This window comes from Emydura macquarii, unplaced genomic scaffold (genome assembly GCF_026122565.2).
Source record: "Emydura macquarii macquarii isolate MOO-44397 ecotype Brisbane River unplaced genomic scaffold, CSIRO-AGI_Emac_v2 contig_1043, whole genome shotgun sequence".
In the NCBI taxonomy this organism is placed as follows: domain Eukaryota; kingdom Metazoa; phylum Chordata; order Testudines; family Chelidae; genus Emydura; species Emydura macquarii.
The window spans coordinates 1,914,472-1,930,160 of NW_027131180.1; the positions used below are offsets into that span (position 1 = coordinate 1,914,472).

At 38.3% G+C, this 15,689-nt stretch overlaps 1 protein-coding gene across 2 annotated transcripts in view; it reads left to right on the top strand.

The window, feature by feature from the left end:
* The window catches only part of MBTPS2 (membrane bound transcription factor peptidase, site 2), a 45,792-nt gene that overhangs the window by 13,636 nt on the left and 16,467 nt on the right, over positions 1-15,689 (top strand). For both annotated transcript variants that reach the window (XR_010919129.1, XM_067545026.1), the window contains exons 4-7: positions 136-239; positions 10,192-10,319; positions 13,196-13,314; positions 14,794-14,974. Coding sequence is in view for 1 of the 2 variants with exons in the window: in XM_067545026.1 (XP_067401127.1) it covers positions 136-239; positions 10,192-10,319; positions 13,196-13,314; positions 14,794-14,974 (532 nt within the window). In the remaining variant the exon portion in view is untranslated. The remainder of the gene's footprint in view (positions 1-135; positions 240-10,191; positions 10,320-13,195; positions 13,315-14,793; positions 14,975-15,689) is intronic.

Genomic DNA, 15,689 nt, shown 5'->3' on the forward strand with positions numbered 1-15,689 from the left:
CATAAAGGCCCCTTGTCTTGCTTCTAGTCTATACACAACTATGTTGCAGTAACAAGTTTCAAGGCAAAATGATCTGTCTTTGTATCTCTTGGTATCCTAGTGTGTGTTGTTTTGTTGTCATGCCTACACGAACAGGTGCCTGGTGTAAATCTGCCCATCAGCCAACTGACCTATTTCTTCTCTGCAATCCTCATCAGTGGTGTCATACATGAAGTCGGCCACGGGGTGGCAGCTATTCGGTAATGCAAACTACTTTTCTCTTACTATGTATCAACAAAGCTTTATATTCCAGAGCATTTAAATACAGGTGAATATGATTAAAATTTCTGTGATTTATATAGACAGTTCATTTGTTCTGTTTTTATAATTGTATTTTATAGTTTGTAGATTAAATTTTGAAAGTGCCTAGAGTCATGGTTGAGTGCATAGAGTTTTAAATAAATGTCTATGGCACAGATTATCATTATGGACTTTCAGTTCTTTAATATACTGTATTGCTTCAGATTTAAAGTTAGCCTTCCTTCAACTTATCTTACCGTTAACCGAGGTCCCACATTCTCTGTGATTCTGCAGCTGTGAAATTTGTCAAGAGTCTGTGCACTATTGCAGAATGGTGTTCCAGAATTTATTATTTTATCCTCAGAAAAGTTTCCAGCTCTTTATAGGTGCTACAGAAACCTTCATGATGTGACTGAAATGTAAACTGATGAAGGGTTGTACCAACAGGCTGAAACAGTAGCTCCGAGAGGTGTGACTTGCTGCAATTAATCTCAGTGGTACTTCATGTTAATTCTTATGCATAATGAAAATGTCAATGTTAACTCTTTTTGCTGGTGATCATTTCAGCAGACACAGTTGTCTGATGTGCTTAGCTATTATTTTAAATTCTGTGGAAGATATCAGGGCAGGGTATTAGGTAGGGTTTGGTGAGGAACTTGGCGTTGAGGCCATCTTTGCCTTTGCCCACAATGAGCAGGGAAGGAGAATTACCTCCTGATTGCCAAAAGCATCAGCTTCCCCCAGGGTGCCAAAAACTCAAACTGCTTTCCTCATTTTCATGTGTGCCAGAAACCCCAACTTTGTCTTGTCCAGCTGCCAAAACCAGCTGTGCATTTCAGTACAAACATTGGGGGCATGTTAACCAAATGTCATATCGAAAGAAATAACACAAGAAATATATTGTTTGTTTTCATAGTTGTAAAAAAACCTCAAAGTTGAGATTTACCTGCCCAATTTCTAATTTGCCATACAGAAATGCTACAGAAACCAGGGCAATGTTACATTCAGTTTCACAGAACGTACAAGGGGGCTTGTCTTTAGCCAAATGTTATGTAGAGAACTGTTGGATAATAATTGTGGTTGGCAAAATTTCAAAATTAAAAGCTGATTGGTTCTATATCATGTTACTTGAAAGTTACTATTTTGATCAATGAAATCTTGGATTTAAAATACCTTCTTAGGTCTTTACATTCCTTAAGCCTTTATTTTTCTGACCTGCATAGGGAGGAACAGAGAGATGCCAGCCTTGGGTTGGTATAGGATCCACCTGTTAGCTCAGGATAGAATAATTCAGGATGGCCATGGGGGAATTGCTATCGGTTTCACTTTGCTGTGTGGGTTCCAAAAGGGACAATTATGTGGCTGTGCTGGGGTCTGACCACACACCTGTGAACCACTGGCTGGTATTGTTGCAGGGGCCCCCTGCCTCATGTTCTCTAGATCAGAATCCTGTCCTACTGGTGTGCTGAACGATGGAGAGAACTGATGTTCTGTGTCTTCTTCCATGACATTTGGTCTTTAATTTCTACACTTACACTGGGCAATACTCAAGTTCTTTATTTAGAATCTGTTTCTTTGCCTATCTGTTATTACTATCGGTAGGTCTTATGCCTGTAGTCATATTCCTTAAGAGCTGATGAGATCACAGTTCACGAACTAAGAAGGGCAACGGTTTGGTCAATATTTGAAAGGGAGATCTCAGAAGAAAACCAAGGCCACTCTTTTCAGCTTTTCCCTTCAGGATAAAATTGTTGTATTACAACATTGAGATGCTTGTGTCACAACATATCACTATGTTAAATCAACCTCAAAGATATTTTAGGTCAGTTAATGCAAGTAGAAGTCGTTCTAGTTGGCAATCCCTCGGAGTTTGAAGGTGATTGTCTTCCATAAAATGATAGCCAGTTATCGCTAGTGATCTGTATGTGGCTAATGAGCCCAATCCAGGATCCACTGATCTTGTCACAATTGGGACAGACATCTCCCAATGGAAGGGGCAGATCTGGATTGTTAAGTCAGGCTGCGGTGCATTCTTTCCTCCTTTCCTGTTGCACAGTTTCCTGTTGTCTCTGTTGGGTCTCCAAATACTTGGATACTTGCCACAAGGTCCTTTTCTATTTTGGTCGGTTAGAGGTTGGGTTTCCTGTGAGTTAATGTCAATATTGGACTACTTTGTGTTGGCTTTGAGGGTGTCTTTGAAGCACTTTTTTTGCCTGTCCATTTTCTGTTGGCCATTGCTCAGTTGTGAGAATATAACCTGCTTCAGGAGACGATTTCCTGGCATTCAAAGAACATGACCAGCCCAGTGGAGTTGATGGTGGATGGTCATAACCTCAATGCTGAAGTTTTTGGCTTGGGGCAGAACGCTAATATTGTTGCATCAGTTATCCCACTTGATTAGGAAGATCTATCAATGGTGCCTCTGCAAGTATCATTCAAGAACATCACGGTGTCTACTGTATGTGACTCAGGTTTTGGCATTGTACAAGAGAGCAGGAATAACAGTGGCCTGGTACATAAGAAGCTTGGTTTTATTTTTGAGGTCATAATCTTCAAAGACACGTTTTCTCAAGCATCCAAAAGCTGCACTGGCGCATTGAAGGGCGTGTTGAATTTCCTCGTTAATGTCAGCTTTTTGCGACAGATAGCTGCCAAGAGGTGCTTGATGTTCTTCAGGGTCTCTTTATTGATTTGAATAATGGGAGCAGGATCCTAGTGATTCGGAGCCTATTGGTGGAGTACTTTAGTTTTCTTGGTGTTGAATGTGAGACCTAGTTGGTTGCAGGCCTCGGAGAAAGTGTTGACTATTATTTTAAGATCATCTTCCAAATGGGCGCACAGTGCAGTCATCTGCATATTGGAGTTCAATGACTGATTTATTAATAGTCTTTGTCTTGGATCAAAGGCAAATGAGGTTGAAGAGCTTGCCATCCTTTCTGTATTGGATGTCAAGTCCGGAGGGGAGCTTGTCAGCAGTGAGATGGAGTATGACAGCAAGGAAGATGGAGAAAAGGGTTAGCTCCTGTCTTGACTAGGAGGGGTCTGTTTTTGATCCTCTGCTGATGGCCGACATAGATATGTTGTTGTGGAGGTTTCAGAGGATGACAACAAATTTTGGCGGACACATAAATTTAAGGATTCCAGAGGGGTAGCCGTGTTAGTCTGTATACAGCAAAAACAACTTGAGTTCTGTAGCACTTTAAAGACTAACAATTTTAATTTCAGTAGGCATAAGCTTTCGTGAGCCTCAGCTCACTTCCTCAGATGCAGTTGGTAGAAATGATACAGCAAAATAGGAAACATAGAAAATATATAGAAGGCAACATTTACATATCCAAGGGCATAGATAACTGGGGAAGCTGGGTACTTGAGGCTTGATGACAACCACTGAGTAGGAGGTGAGAATGATATGTTTTATAATCCTCTTGAATCGGGGACAGTGATCCTGACACCAACATATCTTTAGGAGCAAATCTAGAGATAAGTGGTCATGGGGTATTGCAACTGGGGCCTGATGCCTTATCAGTGGCTATGCAAGCTTCTCTAGTACATTGCCCATCTAAGTCACCCCCAACGCAGAGAGATGTGTCTGTTACCATTCTCAGTACCGATCAAGTACCAGAGGATTTAAAACCAGACACAGACCTAACTGATACAGCCTCATTGCAACCATCCTGTACTGCCCCCAAATACATCTTCATCTTCTCCTGTTGAGGCAACAGTGTTGTAATTGTCCCTGATTTGGGATGGTTGTAAGACATACCAAGAACTATTAAAAAGAGTGGCTAGTTCCCTAAAAATTTTGTAGCAAATCCCAGTATCTCTTCCACCCACTGCTAAGAGAACAAACAGGAGATGCCAAATGCCATCTCAGGGTCATGAATTTTTCTACTTATACCCCACCCTAGATTCTTGGTGATGACTGCAGTCAATGAGAAATCGTGTCAAGGATGCTCCAAAACCACACCGAAAGACAAAAAATTTAAAAAAACCTTTCCTTTTGAGAGAATGTATTCAGCCTCAGGGTTACAGTTTAGAATTGCAAACCACCCTGCTCTTTTGGCCAGATACAGTTTTTTCAGTTTGAGACAATATGGCTAAATTCATTGCCAGATTATTTAAGCAAGAATGTCATCAAGCCATGATTAATGAAGGTCATTTAGTATCTGGAATCTTGCTTCAGGCAGCCTTGCCTAGTGCAGACTGTGGCTGGGGTGATGGCACGAAGCAACACTTCACTAGGCTACAATCATCTGGGATTCCAGAAGACGTCTGCTGGACAATCAAGGATCTCCTGTTTGAGGATCCTAATTTGTTTCTAGGGAACACAGACGAAACACTGTCTTAGCTTTTTTTTTTTTTTTAGTAAAGGGAAGACAACTCTTAGATATCTTAGGATTTATAGTCCAGTCCCTAAGAGGAAGGAGTTTTATCCTCATACTCTCCAAAGGAATCCATTGTACCCTCTAAGGCAACCTAAACAATTGAAGAGATGCTATAAGTCCCAGAGATGGAGATCACCACTTCCTCTTCCTGCTTCAACTTAATCAAGGCAATTTACAACCTCTAAGCAATCTTCTTAACTTCTTAGTTGAGGTCAGCATACCACTGTTTGAAGATCTAATCTCTCCCATCCCTCCCTTTAGCAACAGGTATCCCACTTCCTAGGTGCTCAGACCCATATTACAACCAATCACTGTGTCTGAAGCACTGTAGAACTGATATACCCTTCAGTTTATCTCTATCCCTCCTATACATCCTCCTTCCCTGTCCCTTTTCAGAGAACAAGCTTACGAGACTGTTTTCATTCAAGAAGTTCAGTCTTTTACAATTAGGAACCATAGAAGACGTTCTTCCTTAACTTTGGGAAGGGGATTCTATTCCCGTTACTTTCTCATTGCACAATCCAAGAGAGGCCTCAGTCCGGTTCTGGATCTGCGATACCTAAAGACATAAAAAAGATAATGTTTCACATGGTTACCCTAGCCTCTATTCTCCTGTCCCTAGTTCCAGATGAGTGGTACCCTGTCCTCAGCTTGAAGAACACTTACTTACACGTGGCTGTTTACCAGAGTCACAGGAGGTTTTTAAGTTTTGTGACAGTGAATGTATATTATCAGTTCACAGTTCTCCCATTCAGTCTCTCTTCAGCTTCTCGAATGTTTGCAAAGTGCATGTGGCAGCACATTTCAGGAAAACAGGTGTTCAGATAGTCCCGTGTCTGGATGACTGGCTGATTTGGGGTCGATTAAACATCAGGTGGAGGTCAGCATCAATAAAATCTAGTCCTTCTTTCTTTCCCTGGACCTGATGATGAACAAGGACAAGTCAATACTGTTTCCTGTACAAGGATTGATTTTATAGGAACAGTTCTTGCCTCCAATTCAGTGAGAGCGTACGTGCCTTTGATCAGATTTTGGGTAGCATTGAACTGTGCAAAAACTTTAAGGCTCATCCTTGTACAAGAGTAAAGAATTGTCAGAGACTTCTAGGAAACATGACAGTTTGCATGTATATGACTCAGCATGCCAGATTTCATCTTAAGAGCATGTAGGGGAGGTTGAAGTTCATCTACCATCCATCCTGCCATTTGCTGGGCATGCTCACTCATGTGCATGCAAATGACATGTCATCCCTGGATTGGTGGATAGATCGTCCCAGTGTATGCAAAGGGGTTCCTTTCCTCCATGACTGGTCATGGATGCCTCCTCCCTGGGATGCGGGAAGCTCATCTGGGGGTCTCCAGATCTGGACAGTTTGGTCAGATCAAGATATTACTCTCTACATAAGCATTTGAGAATTACAAGTGATTCACCTGGTATGTCAGGATTTCCTTCCGCACTTTGAGAGATGTGCTGTACAGGCCCTCCTAGACAATACTGCTGCTGTGTTCTGTTTGAACAGGCAGAAAGGTTTCAGTTCAAATAGCCTTTGCTAATAGGCTATAGATCTTAGGGGGTTTTGCATCCAGAATGCTATCTCACTCAAAGCTTTGCACCTACCAGGTGTTCACAGCTATCTGGTGAATGATCTCAGGAGAACATTCAGCAAGAGTTATGAATGGTCCCTCACAATGGACATAGCAAGATTCATTTTTTAAATGTGGGGAATGCCAGAGAGAGATCTCTTTGCTACTCTACTGAACAGGAATTGTCCCCTGTCTTGTTCCAGAGCAGGTCACAGCTTGGGAACTGTGAGATGCTTTCCTGCTGTCCAGGAAGGGCAAACTGCTAGATGCCTTTCTTCCCATCCCTCTGATTCCAAGAGGGTTCTGCACATTCAGGCAGGATCATATCATTAGGATCCTGATAGCACTAGACTGCCCTCAACACCTTTGGTTCTCAGACCTCTTGACTCTCCATCTGCGGTCCCATAATTCTGTCTCTGGCCTTCAACGTAGTTTCACAGAATCATGGCCAGATACTGCACCCAACCTTTCTAGCCCCCATCTGACAGCTTGGATGCTCTGTGGTTAACACCTCAGCAAGCTGAGTGTTCCTGAGAGGTTCAGAACATTCTCTTAAATATCAGAAAGCCATCCACCACAATCACTTACTTCATGAAATGGAAATGTTTTTTGCATATAGTTCCAGCAGTGAGGGATTCTTAGTGACTATTACGTTGGGTAGGAGTATAGCAGAACTACATGCTTTAGTTGTTGACCTCCCATCTGTCCCATATAAGGCTTTCTATAAAGATAAGATCTATTTGCCACCTCATTTTACATTTCTAAGTAAGGTAGTTTTGGCCTTCCACTTTAATCAGTCTTGCGCTTGCCAACCTTATTTTCCAAAACCTCACTCATCAGGGTGAAGGGAGGCTCCATACTTTGGATGTCTGCAGGGCGTTGGACTTTTAGCTGGATGGGACTAAGCGGTTTAGATTGTCTCTTCAGCTGTTTATCTCCTTCACTGACAGAAGGGTTTTCCTGTCTCCTTACAGAGGATATCTTCCTGCATCTTATCCTGTATTTTACTGTGCTATGACATGACCAAGGTTCTTCCACCTGAGGTAGAATTTCAGTACATTCTATAAGAGCACAATCTGTGTCTGCTACTTTTCTTGGGTTATGTGTCCGCTGGTGTCATTTGCAAGGCAGTGACTTGGTCGACTTGTCTTACCTTTACTACTCCGTATACTCTTTTTGTAGCCTTGAGAGATGATGCTAAATTTGAGAGTTGTGTTGCAGCCCTTGTTTAGGTAGATTCTGAAAAGATACTTCTTCTCAAGCTGATTGCGAGTCACCTGAAGTGGAGTGACACGTGCAATCACTCAAATTAAAAAAAAAAAAAAAGGTTACTTACCTGTTCTTTAGCTGTTGTTCTTCAGGATGTGTTTCACATGTCCACTCCACATCCAACCCTCCTTTCCCTCTATGTTGGTGCCTATCATGCTGGATTCTGGTTAGAAGGAACTGAGAGAGGATTGGGTAGCTTTATACCATTAGCTAGCAGCATGAGCATGCAGGGAGCTTATGTGCTGCCCTGACAGGTACCACTGTGAGAGGGGGAGGGAATCTCTGGCTTCAGTGCACTGGGCACACACACACATCCTGAAGTGGAATGAACATGTGCAACACATCTAAAAGAACAAGTTACAGAGCAGGTAAGTAATTGGTTTTTTCCTGTGGATATTTGTATGGCTTGTAAAAAGTTGTTAAAGCGTCTTGCGATTCAGTGGGTTGAAAGGTACTATGTAATTGTAGGATAATAGTTATTTTTATTTATCTACCTCATTTGAATTGTGTATCAATAGGTTTAATTATGATAGGAAGCACTATTTTAAAAGTACCATATTCCTGGCATGTTGGGAATGATGAAAATAATGAATTTCATTATCCTCTTTTCTGAGACAGATTGCAAGTACTAAGGTGGCAAGTGCTCATCTGAGCTTTGCTAAAGGTCCTGGAGGAATGATTGCAGTTGAAATTTCTTGCATTGTTATCTGGAAGAGCTAAATTAAAGTAGTGACTTGGGACTCAAACATGTTTTATGTTCTCTCTCTAACATTCATTCTGTTTTTTTTCTGTCTTTACTTTCATTGAGACTTTTTCACGTAAGATGGTAATGTGAGAGCAGAGTGTCCCACCACAAGAAGGACCGAGGCATGTTCTTCCTTTCTCTCACCTTTAGTATGACTGTGCATGTAGCTATCCAGTGGATATGTGCAAGTGCAGAGATTGTAGCACTAGAGGTACACCATTCTTTTTAGCCAGATTATATCACATAATTACTTCAAGTGCAGTAGCCATTAGTAGTATAACAAATAGTTATCTTCACTCATGTTCTGTTGCAAAGATTCTGGGCATTTGAGTTTGGGTTGTGGCTTGTATAGAAAACTTCATTTTAAATTATTTAAACATAGAAAAATGGAGTAGCCCAACATAAAATATATCATTTTAAGATGCATCTTTGGAAGAAGTGAGGCTTTCTCTTCCTTCCCACTTCCTCTCCCTTCTTCTCCTTGTCTCAATTTTTCTCTTCTAGTTCAAGTCATATACTGTAATGTCACATACAGATATTGGGATCACTTCCCTGTGTTTAGATTTTATTGAATAGATGTGCTGGGAGCATTTTGTGCCGCATGGGAGCACATTATGCCTGTGCTCTGAGACCTCCAATTCATTTCCAGGACCATTTCAAGATGATGATGATGTTTTTGACTAGCAAGACCTAGATGGTTTGAGTCCTGGCTTATCCGTCAATAAGTCCTCATGTGGTAATGCAGCAGTTGAGATCAGTGCTTTAGTTAATGGTCCCCTACCTTAAACTGGAACTAGCTGGTGGCAAGATGATATCAATGTGGGACCTTTTGGTTCTGGAATTCTTTATTGCCCAGATTTCTTGACAGATGACTGTGTTGGCATGTTGCAAAACCTATTCCCTCTCACTTCCTTTCGTCCTTCCCTGAGCTTATGAGTAAAGGTTAAGGCTTATGAGTAAAGGTTATGTGAGCATCAGGGTCATTGTTGAGGATCCTGTTTTATAGATAATTCTGATGGATTAACTACTTAGGAAGGATTTATCGTTTTTATTGGTTCATTCAGTAAGAATTGTACCCGTTTTTATTGTACATGTACCTCAGTCGTATGATAAGGAACATTTGAAATATGAGTAAATAAATAAAATGTTAAATCCTGTAGCATGACAAATGAGATATGGGAGTGGTCCATAATATTCACATTGGAACAGACAGGGGCAGCCTGTATATCAAACCCTGTGAAATTCCTGAGGTTCACATAAGCTTTGTCTAATAATTCCAAAAATATAACTAACATTTTAAAAAATACTAATTAAAAACTCTGACAAGAATATAGACCCCACATACCCTGTCAGTTACTAATTCCCTTTGACTTCATACATCCAGTTTTTTTCTTCTCTATGTTAGATGAGTACTTGAAACCTATTTTTTTCTTTTCAAGTGATGTCACCCTCCTTTTAGCTTGCAAATTTCTGTTAAGTACAGTTAGGGGAAAGAGTGATAAATCCAGGAAAATACTGGTGTTGCTAGAAAAGCATTTATGTTGCTATTTCTAGGTAGATCTTGAGGAAGATCAGTTCTGGTTCATTTCATAATTAAATCCTAATTGCAATTTTTTTTACTTTTTTTTTTAAAAAAACCAACAAAATATTAAAACATGTTTTTTTGAAAGTAGATTTTAAAAATATTTTATTTTCTATCTTTCGTTTACAACAAGAGGAGAAATTGGGGCCATCCTTTCTTCTGTTTAGATTTGGGTACTTACACAAGAAACAGAGTTTAGTTTAATTATCTTTTAAGCCAGAATGTTGTGCTAAACTGAATTTCATACAGATATTATAAGTTCCACTTTGCTCTAAAATGTAAGAATTAATTTGTATTATAGAGTCATTGGGTTTTGGTTTTCAGTAACATTTTTCTTTTTTTCTTTAGAGAACAAGTACGGTTTAATGGATTTGGGATTTTTATCTTTATTGTATATCCTGGAGCATTTGTTGATCTCTTTACCACGCACTTGCAACTTATATCTCCAGTCCAGCAGTTGAGAATATTTTGTGCAGGTAACAGAGTCTGCATTGTTATGTTAAATTTTAATCTGTCCAACAAGTTCTTGTTTTGCATGTGTTAGTATTGGTTAATATTAAAAACACTGTCATCACATTCTTTATGGTTTTAGTCTAGTTACTGATGGCCAAATTCCTTATGCAGAATAACATCTCCAAAATTGATCTCATGTGGCACCCTATTTGGCAATCTTGGTGGAGAATCCAGGAAATGAATGCACGGGCAGACTAAAATCTTCTCTTCCCCTTAAAGGTAGTCCCTCTGTTTTGAGACTGAGATACATTGTTGGTGGGTGGGGAGAAAATGTATAGTACCACTGCCCATACAGATCCAGTTAGGGGTTGGTTTCTTAAAACAAGAAATGAGTCTCCAGGACGTGGAACAAGCACTAAGTTCACTTAAATAAAAAGTTGTTGTATCCTAAATTCAATTTGAGACTAAAAGGTATGGCAAAGTATCTGTAGGAAACACGTTGAAAGTACAGCTTGAGTTTCATGGGAGATCATTTTAGTGTCTTTACAAAATATAGGCACAGCATAGCTTACAATAAAGGCAACAAGACCTAGTAAGTTCCAGCACTGAGGCTGTCATTCTCCCCTACCTGAGAAATCTTACTGGCTTTTTGCGGGTTGGGAGTGGTGGGTATGGAATAAAATCAGACAAAAAATGGGTGTTTACAAGAAGTGAACTACAGAATACATACTGTGTGAATCACCTTGGCTACATTTCTGATATCCTTTTCACAGTGAATGATACCTAACTCCACAAGTACTCCTATTGAATTAAATGGAAGCACTGTTGCAATAAGGTGTTACTCAGTGTGAGTAAGAGTATAAGAATCTAGTCCTTCATAAGCACTTTTATTCCTCAAACATCAAAAGCCACATATTAGCAAAAATGAAAAGTTTTAGTTATTGCAAGTTTAAAAAGTAAATATGAAGAAAATGTTTACTTTTTTCCATTTAATGAGAGTGAATATGAAGAAAAAAATTTACATTTAATAAGAGTGACAGGATAGTTATTAGTTTTACCCTGGATATTGGGTTACCCCTTGCTGTTTTAACTATAGAGCTTTTTGTCTTTTTTACTTTTGTACCTTTTTTCTTCTCCGTTTTGATGGACTACAGATTAATGTCAGGAATAGTTGGTAAGAGGAACTTCTGTACGTGTCTGAGTATTTAATTCTTTTAAATTCCCTTTTCCATTTTAAAAACAAAACAATACTGTATGCTTTGGAATGTTCAGCAGCACCAAAACGTTCTAACTTCAACTTCAATGCATTGATCTGGAGCAGTAGAAAATAATTTTTTACATAGCCAAGGCCTATTTTCTTAGTTTGTATATTTCTAAATTATTAATAGTAAAGCCTTGAAGCACAGTAGCTAGTGGTAGTATCCAATAATCCATCTTTTATTAGTCTGATTGATATAGGATTCTTCCACAGACATGAAATATATGAAATTAGAGAAAGGTGAAAAGAAACTGGAACACAAGTTGTCTGTATTACAAACTGTACTAAAGCAGTTTTGTTTTAAAAAAAAAAAATGGTTTGAAAGTTAAAATAAAATGGCTGTTGCCTATTTAATTTAAACCTTTGTTTTGGTTATTTTACTTTGGGATGAGGGGAATTAGTGTTCAGGCTTATAATTTATGTGCCAATTTAGTTTCAGCCAGATGTGATTTAAAACCCACATGGAAAAAAAAAACCAGTTAAAAAAGAGCTATTAATGGAAATGACAACAAACCCATAACTAGAACATTGCACAGAGAGAACTTTGGTTCATATTCCCTTTCTGTGGCATCAGAATGCTGAAGCAGAAATCAAATTTTATAAGACTCATAGTGGTGACTCACAGCAAGTATCCAGAGGGAATATCATCAGATGTTTGCTCCATTATGTGCAGAGAGAGAAAAACAGGTTTTAAAAGATTTTGAGATAAATCTTTTTGTCTTATGCAATAACTCATTACTATAAATGTGGAATTGGATCATATCTTTCTCAAAAAGATAAGATACTGTGAGGAAACTCCATCTCTGGAAAGTTGCTATGGATTGGCCACATAGAATGTTTGTTCAGGCAAACAAGTAGAACTGGAAAATTTCTGTACTGGCTGTTGAAAATATCCCCCTTTTCTCTTCCTACTTTCACACAGTCTCCTGTGAGGATTGTGCTTGCCTTAGTAAGCAAAACGATAGGCTTGGAAGTGCTGATAGCACAAGCTAGTTTCCTGGGATGGCTTTGGGCCCATATTCTCCACACAATATTTTATAAGCTTTAAAAAAAAAAAAAAAAAAAAAAAATTGAGGACTTCGTATAACTTGATTATTGGGAATCTATCAGTTTCTTCACTGCTTCCTTTTGTGGACTTATATACTCCCCCACTGAAAATATGGTACTGCTGCATGAAGAAAAATCATTGTAATTGATTGTTAGTTTAATAAAAATTAAACCACCCAAGTTCCTATATCTTGCACTGAATTAAGTTAAGATGTGAATTTTATGTGGCAGATGTCGGTATGATGCTTGATATGGATTTTTTTTTTAAAAAGAGAATCTAAAGCTGCACAACGGAAAGAGTACTTGCTTTGGCACCAATACTATAAAGACTTAAGCACTTGAATAGCTTTATGAATGTGATAGTCCCATTGACATCCATGGGACCACTCACGCTTGTAAAGTAATCCATGTCTTTGCAGGATCTGGATCTTTATCCATAAATCAGCAGGCTGATCGTGTTCCTAGCTACTTGCAGTCATTTCAGGAAAGTTAGTTGGAAAGACACTGATATTTTCCTGTTCAGAAACACTGTTTTTGTTAGCTACTCATGCCAATGTTTCCTTAAAAGGTTAATACTTTTTATTTTCTTTGTAGGTGTCTGGCATAATTTTGTTCTTGGAATTGCAAGTCTCATAGTTCTGTTCCTGCTACCAGCAATTCTTTTCCCATTTTACTACACAGGTGTTGGGGCACTTGTCACTCAGGTCACAGAGGTATGAACAGGTCTTGAATGATTTATTATATGCTGTGTGACCTGAAACATATCATAGGCTGAAATTTGATCACTGCATGAACAGTGTAAAAATTCTTCTTCTAGCATTTATGTTCAGTATGGCCATAAACATTTTGACTAGGATATCTAAAGTGACTTAGAAGCACAAATCCCAATGACTTTCAATTGGATTTGTGCTCCTAAGTCCCTTGGGCACTTTTGAAAATCTTACCCTCCAGATAACTCAAACAATAACAAGAAAGACTGTCCTTTAACTACTAAGTTAATATAATGTACTATGTGTATTTTATTAACATTTCAAATAATTAGTGTTTTTACTTAGAGCAAGACAAAAAACACATAAATAAGTATTATATTTCAATAAATTAAAATTGTAGTGGTCAGTTTTACGAGTTGACTTGCCTATTTTTTATTTGTTTTTTCTTTTTATCTTAAACTTTAATCATTACTTCTTAATTTATTTAATGTAATTTTATCTGTTTACTTTAAATGTACATTTCCTTTCTTTCTGATGTTAGATCAGTAGACTTTTAGATTATACAGTCTTAACACTTAGTTAATGAAGGTTGTTATTTATGTTTTAATTTTCTGTGTAATCATATAATTTTATATTACATATCACTGTCACAAGACAATCTTGTGTACAGTGCAGTCTGATTATGATGGTTAACATACTAGAAAAAACAAGTACAGTTTTTGAAAAATGATGGAGAATTTTGTGCATTCTCACATGACCTTGATTGGTTTTATTTATACTTGAAGTAGAACAGGTTGCTCCTACATGTAGTCCAAACTTGGGCCCCAATCCTGCAAACACATACAGGAGTGAACTTCAGTTAGGTTCTGTGATGGTTGTAGGATCCACCTGCATGGATCCAGTGGCAGGATTGGGACTTTTGTGTAGTATAGGCTGCCACCAGGAGAGCTGAAAACATTTTTAAAAAATCCTGAAGTACTCCACAGGATCCAGCATACTGTGTTCTTTGAGGAACAAGCACTGTTTAGGAGACAATGTTCTGATTTCCAATGATATTAGATTCCCTGGTATACTCCTGCACTATGGCTTTACTCCCCGAGAAGTATAGGTGAGCCCTGATTGTCTGAAACTCTGAGGTATTAGCTTCTGTTTCTTGAATCTAAAATGAGTTTTTTAAAAAATAAACAAAATGTTCATTTGTCTGAAACTGTAATTGCCTGAAGATTTCAGAAGTCCCTTGAGGGATTTGGATAATTGAGGTTTTCTTATATCTGAAATGAGATGCTTTTTGTGGAGGAGTTTGTTTTCCTAATGCCCTGCCTAAGATTTAAATAATCAGGTCTAATAAAATCTGAGGTTTTCTGTTTCTTCAAAAAAATAGTTTATGAGCTTAAGTGTGTGTTGGACATTCAAAAGAACCATAAATGAATCCCAGCATTATTAAGAATGATAGTGTGTCTGACTTCCTTTTTTCCTTCTCAGGATTCTCCTGCCAATGGACCTAGAGGTCTTTTTGTAGGGGACCTTGTAACTAATATACAAGACTGCTCAGTTCGTGGCGTGGAAGACTGGAATTCCTGCCTAGGAGACATCTCACAGAAGACACAAATTGGATACTGCATAAATGCAGCGACCTTACAGCAGTTACACTTCCCAGCTAGGGGTATGATTTATTTGTATACTCCATATAAAAATATTGTCTATTATAATTTCATCAGCATATAAAGATTGTTTGATTTAGGATTTGTTAATGGGTCAGATTTTGGTTCATCAAGTCTGATATCCTGTCTTTGGTACTGACCAATATGCAATTCTATTTTGTAAAATACTGTGCTTGGGGAGGTGGAAGAAGAATTAGTTCCTTATTTTTTGGTCATTTTTATTTATGGCATGAAGAATGAGATTTGTAAGAAGAATCTTTGTAAGATTGCATATACAGTTGTTGCCAGTAATAAAATTATCCAGCTACAGTGTTCATCTCAGGGACCTTCTACAGTAGTGAATTCCTAGGTTGGCTTATTGCTTTGACTGATTTGGTGGGAAAACATTAATGCTGTGAAGGTGTATGGGCTATAAAATAACAGTGCTCTGGATTATGATTGCTATTTCAGATCATTGCAAGAGTTGATTTTTGTTTTAAAAAAAAAATTTGTGAATTGGGAATTATTTCTATTTCCTGATTCTGGGTGTTCCTTCTAGAGGTTAGTCCTCTATCCCTTTCTGGTTTTGTGCATACGTTAATTAGAGTGCCTTTTACTCTGAGCTTAGTCCTGAATGAAGAATATAGATTAAATAAAACTAGAACAAAAAACAAGTTAAAAAATCTAAGTTTAAAAACCTAAAAATCAATCAAAACTAAATGAAATATAGACTAAACC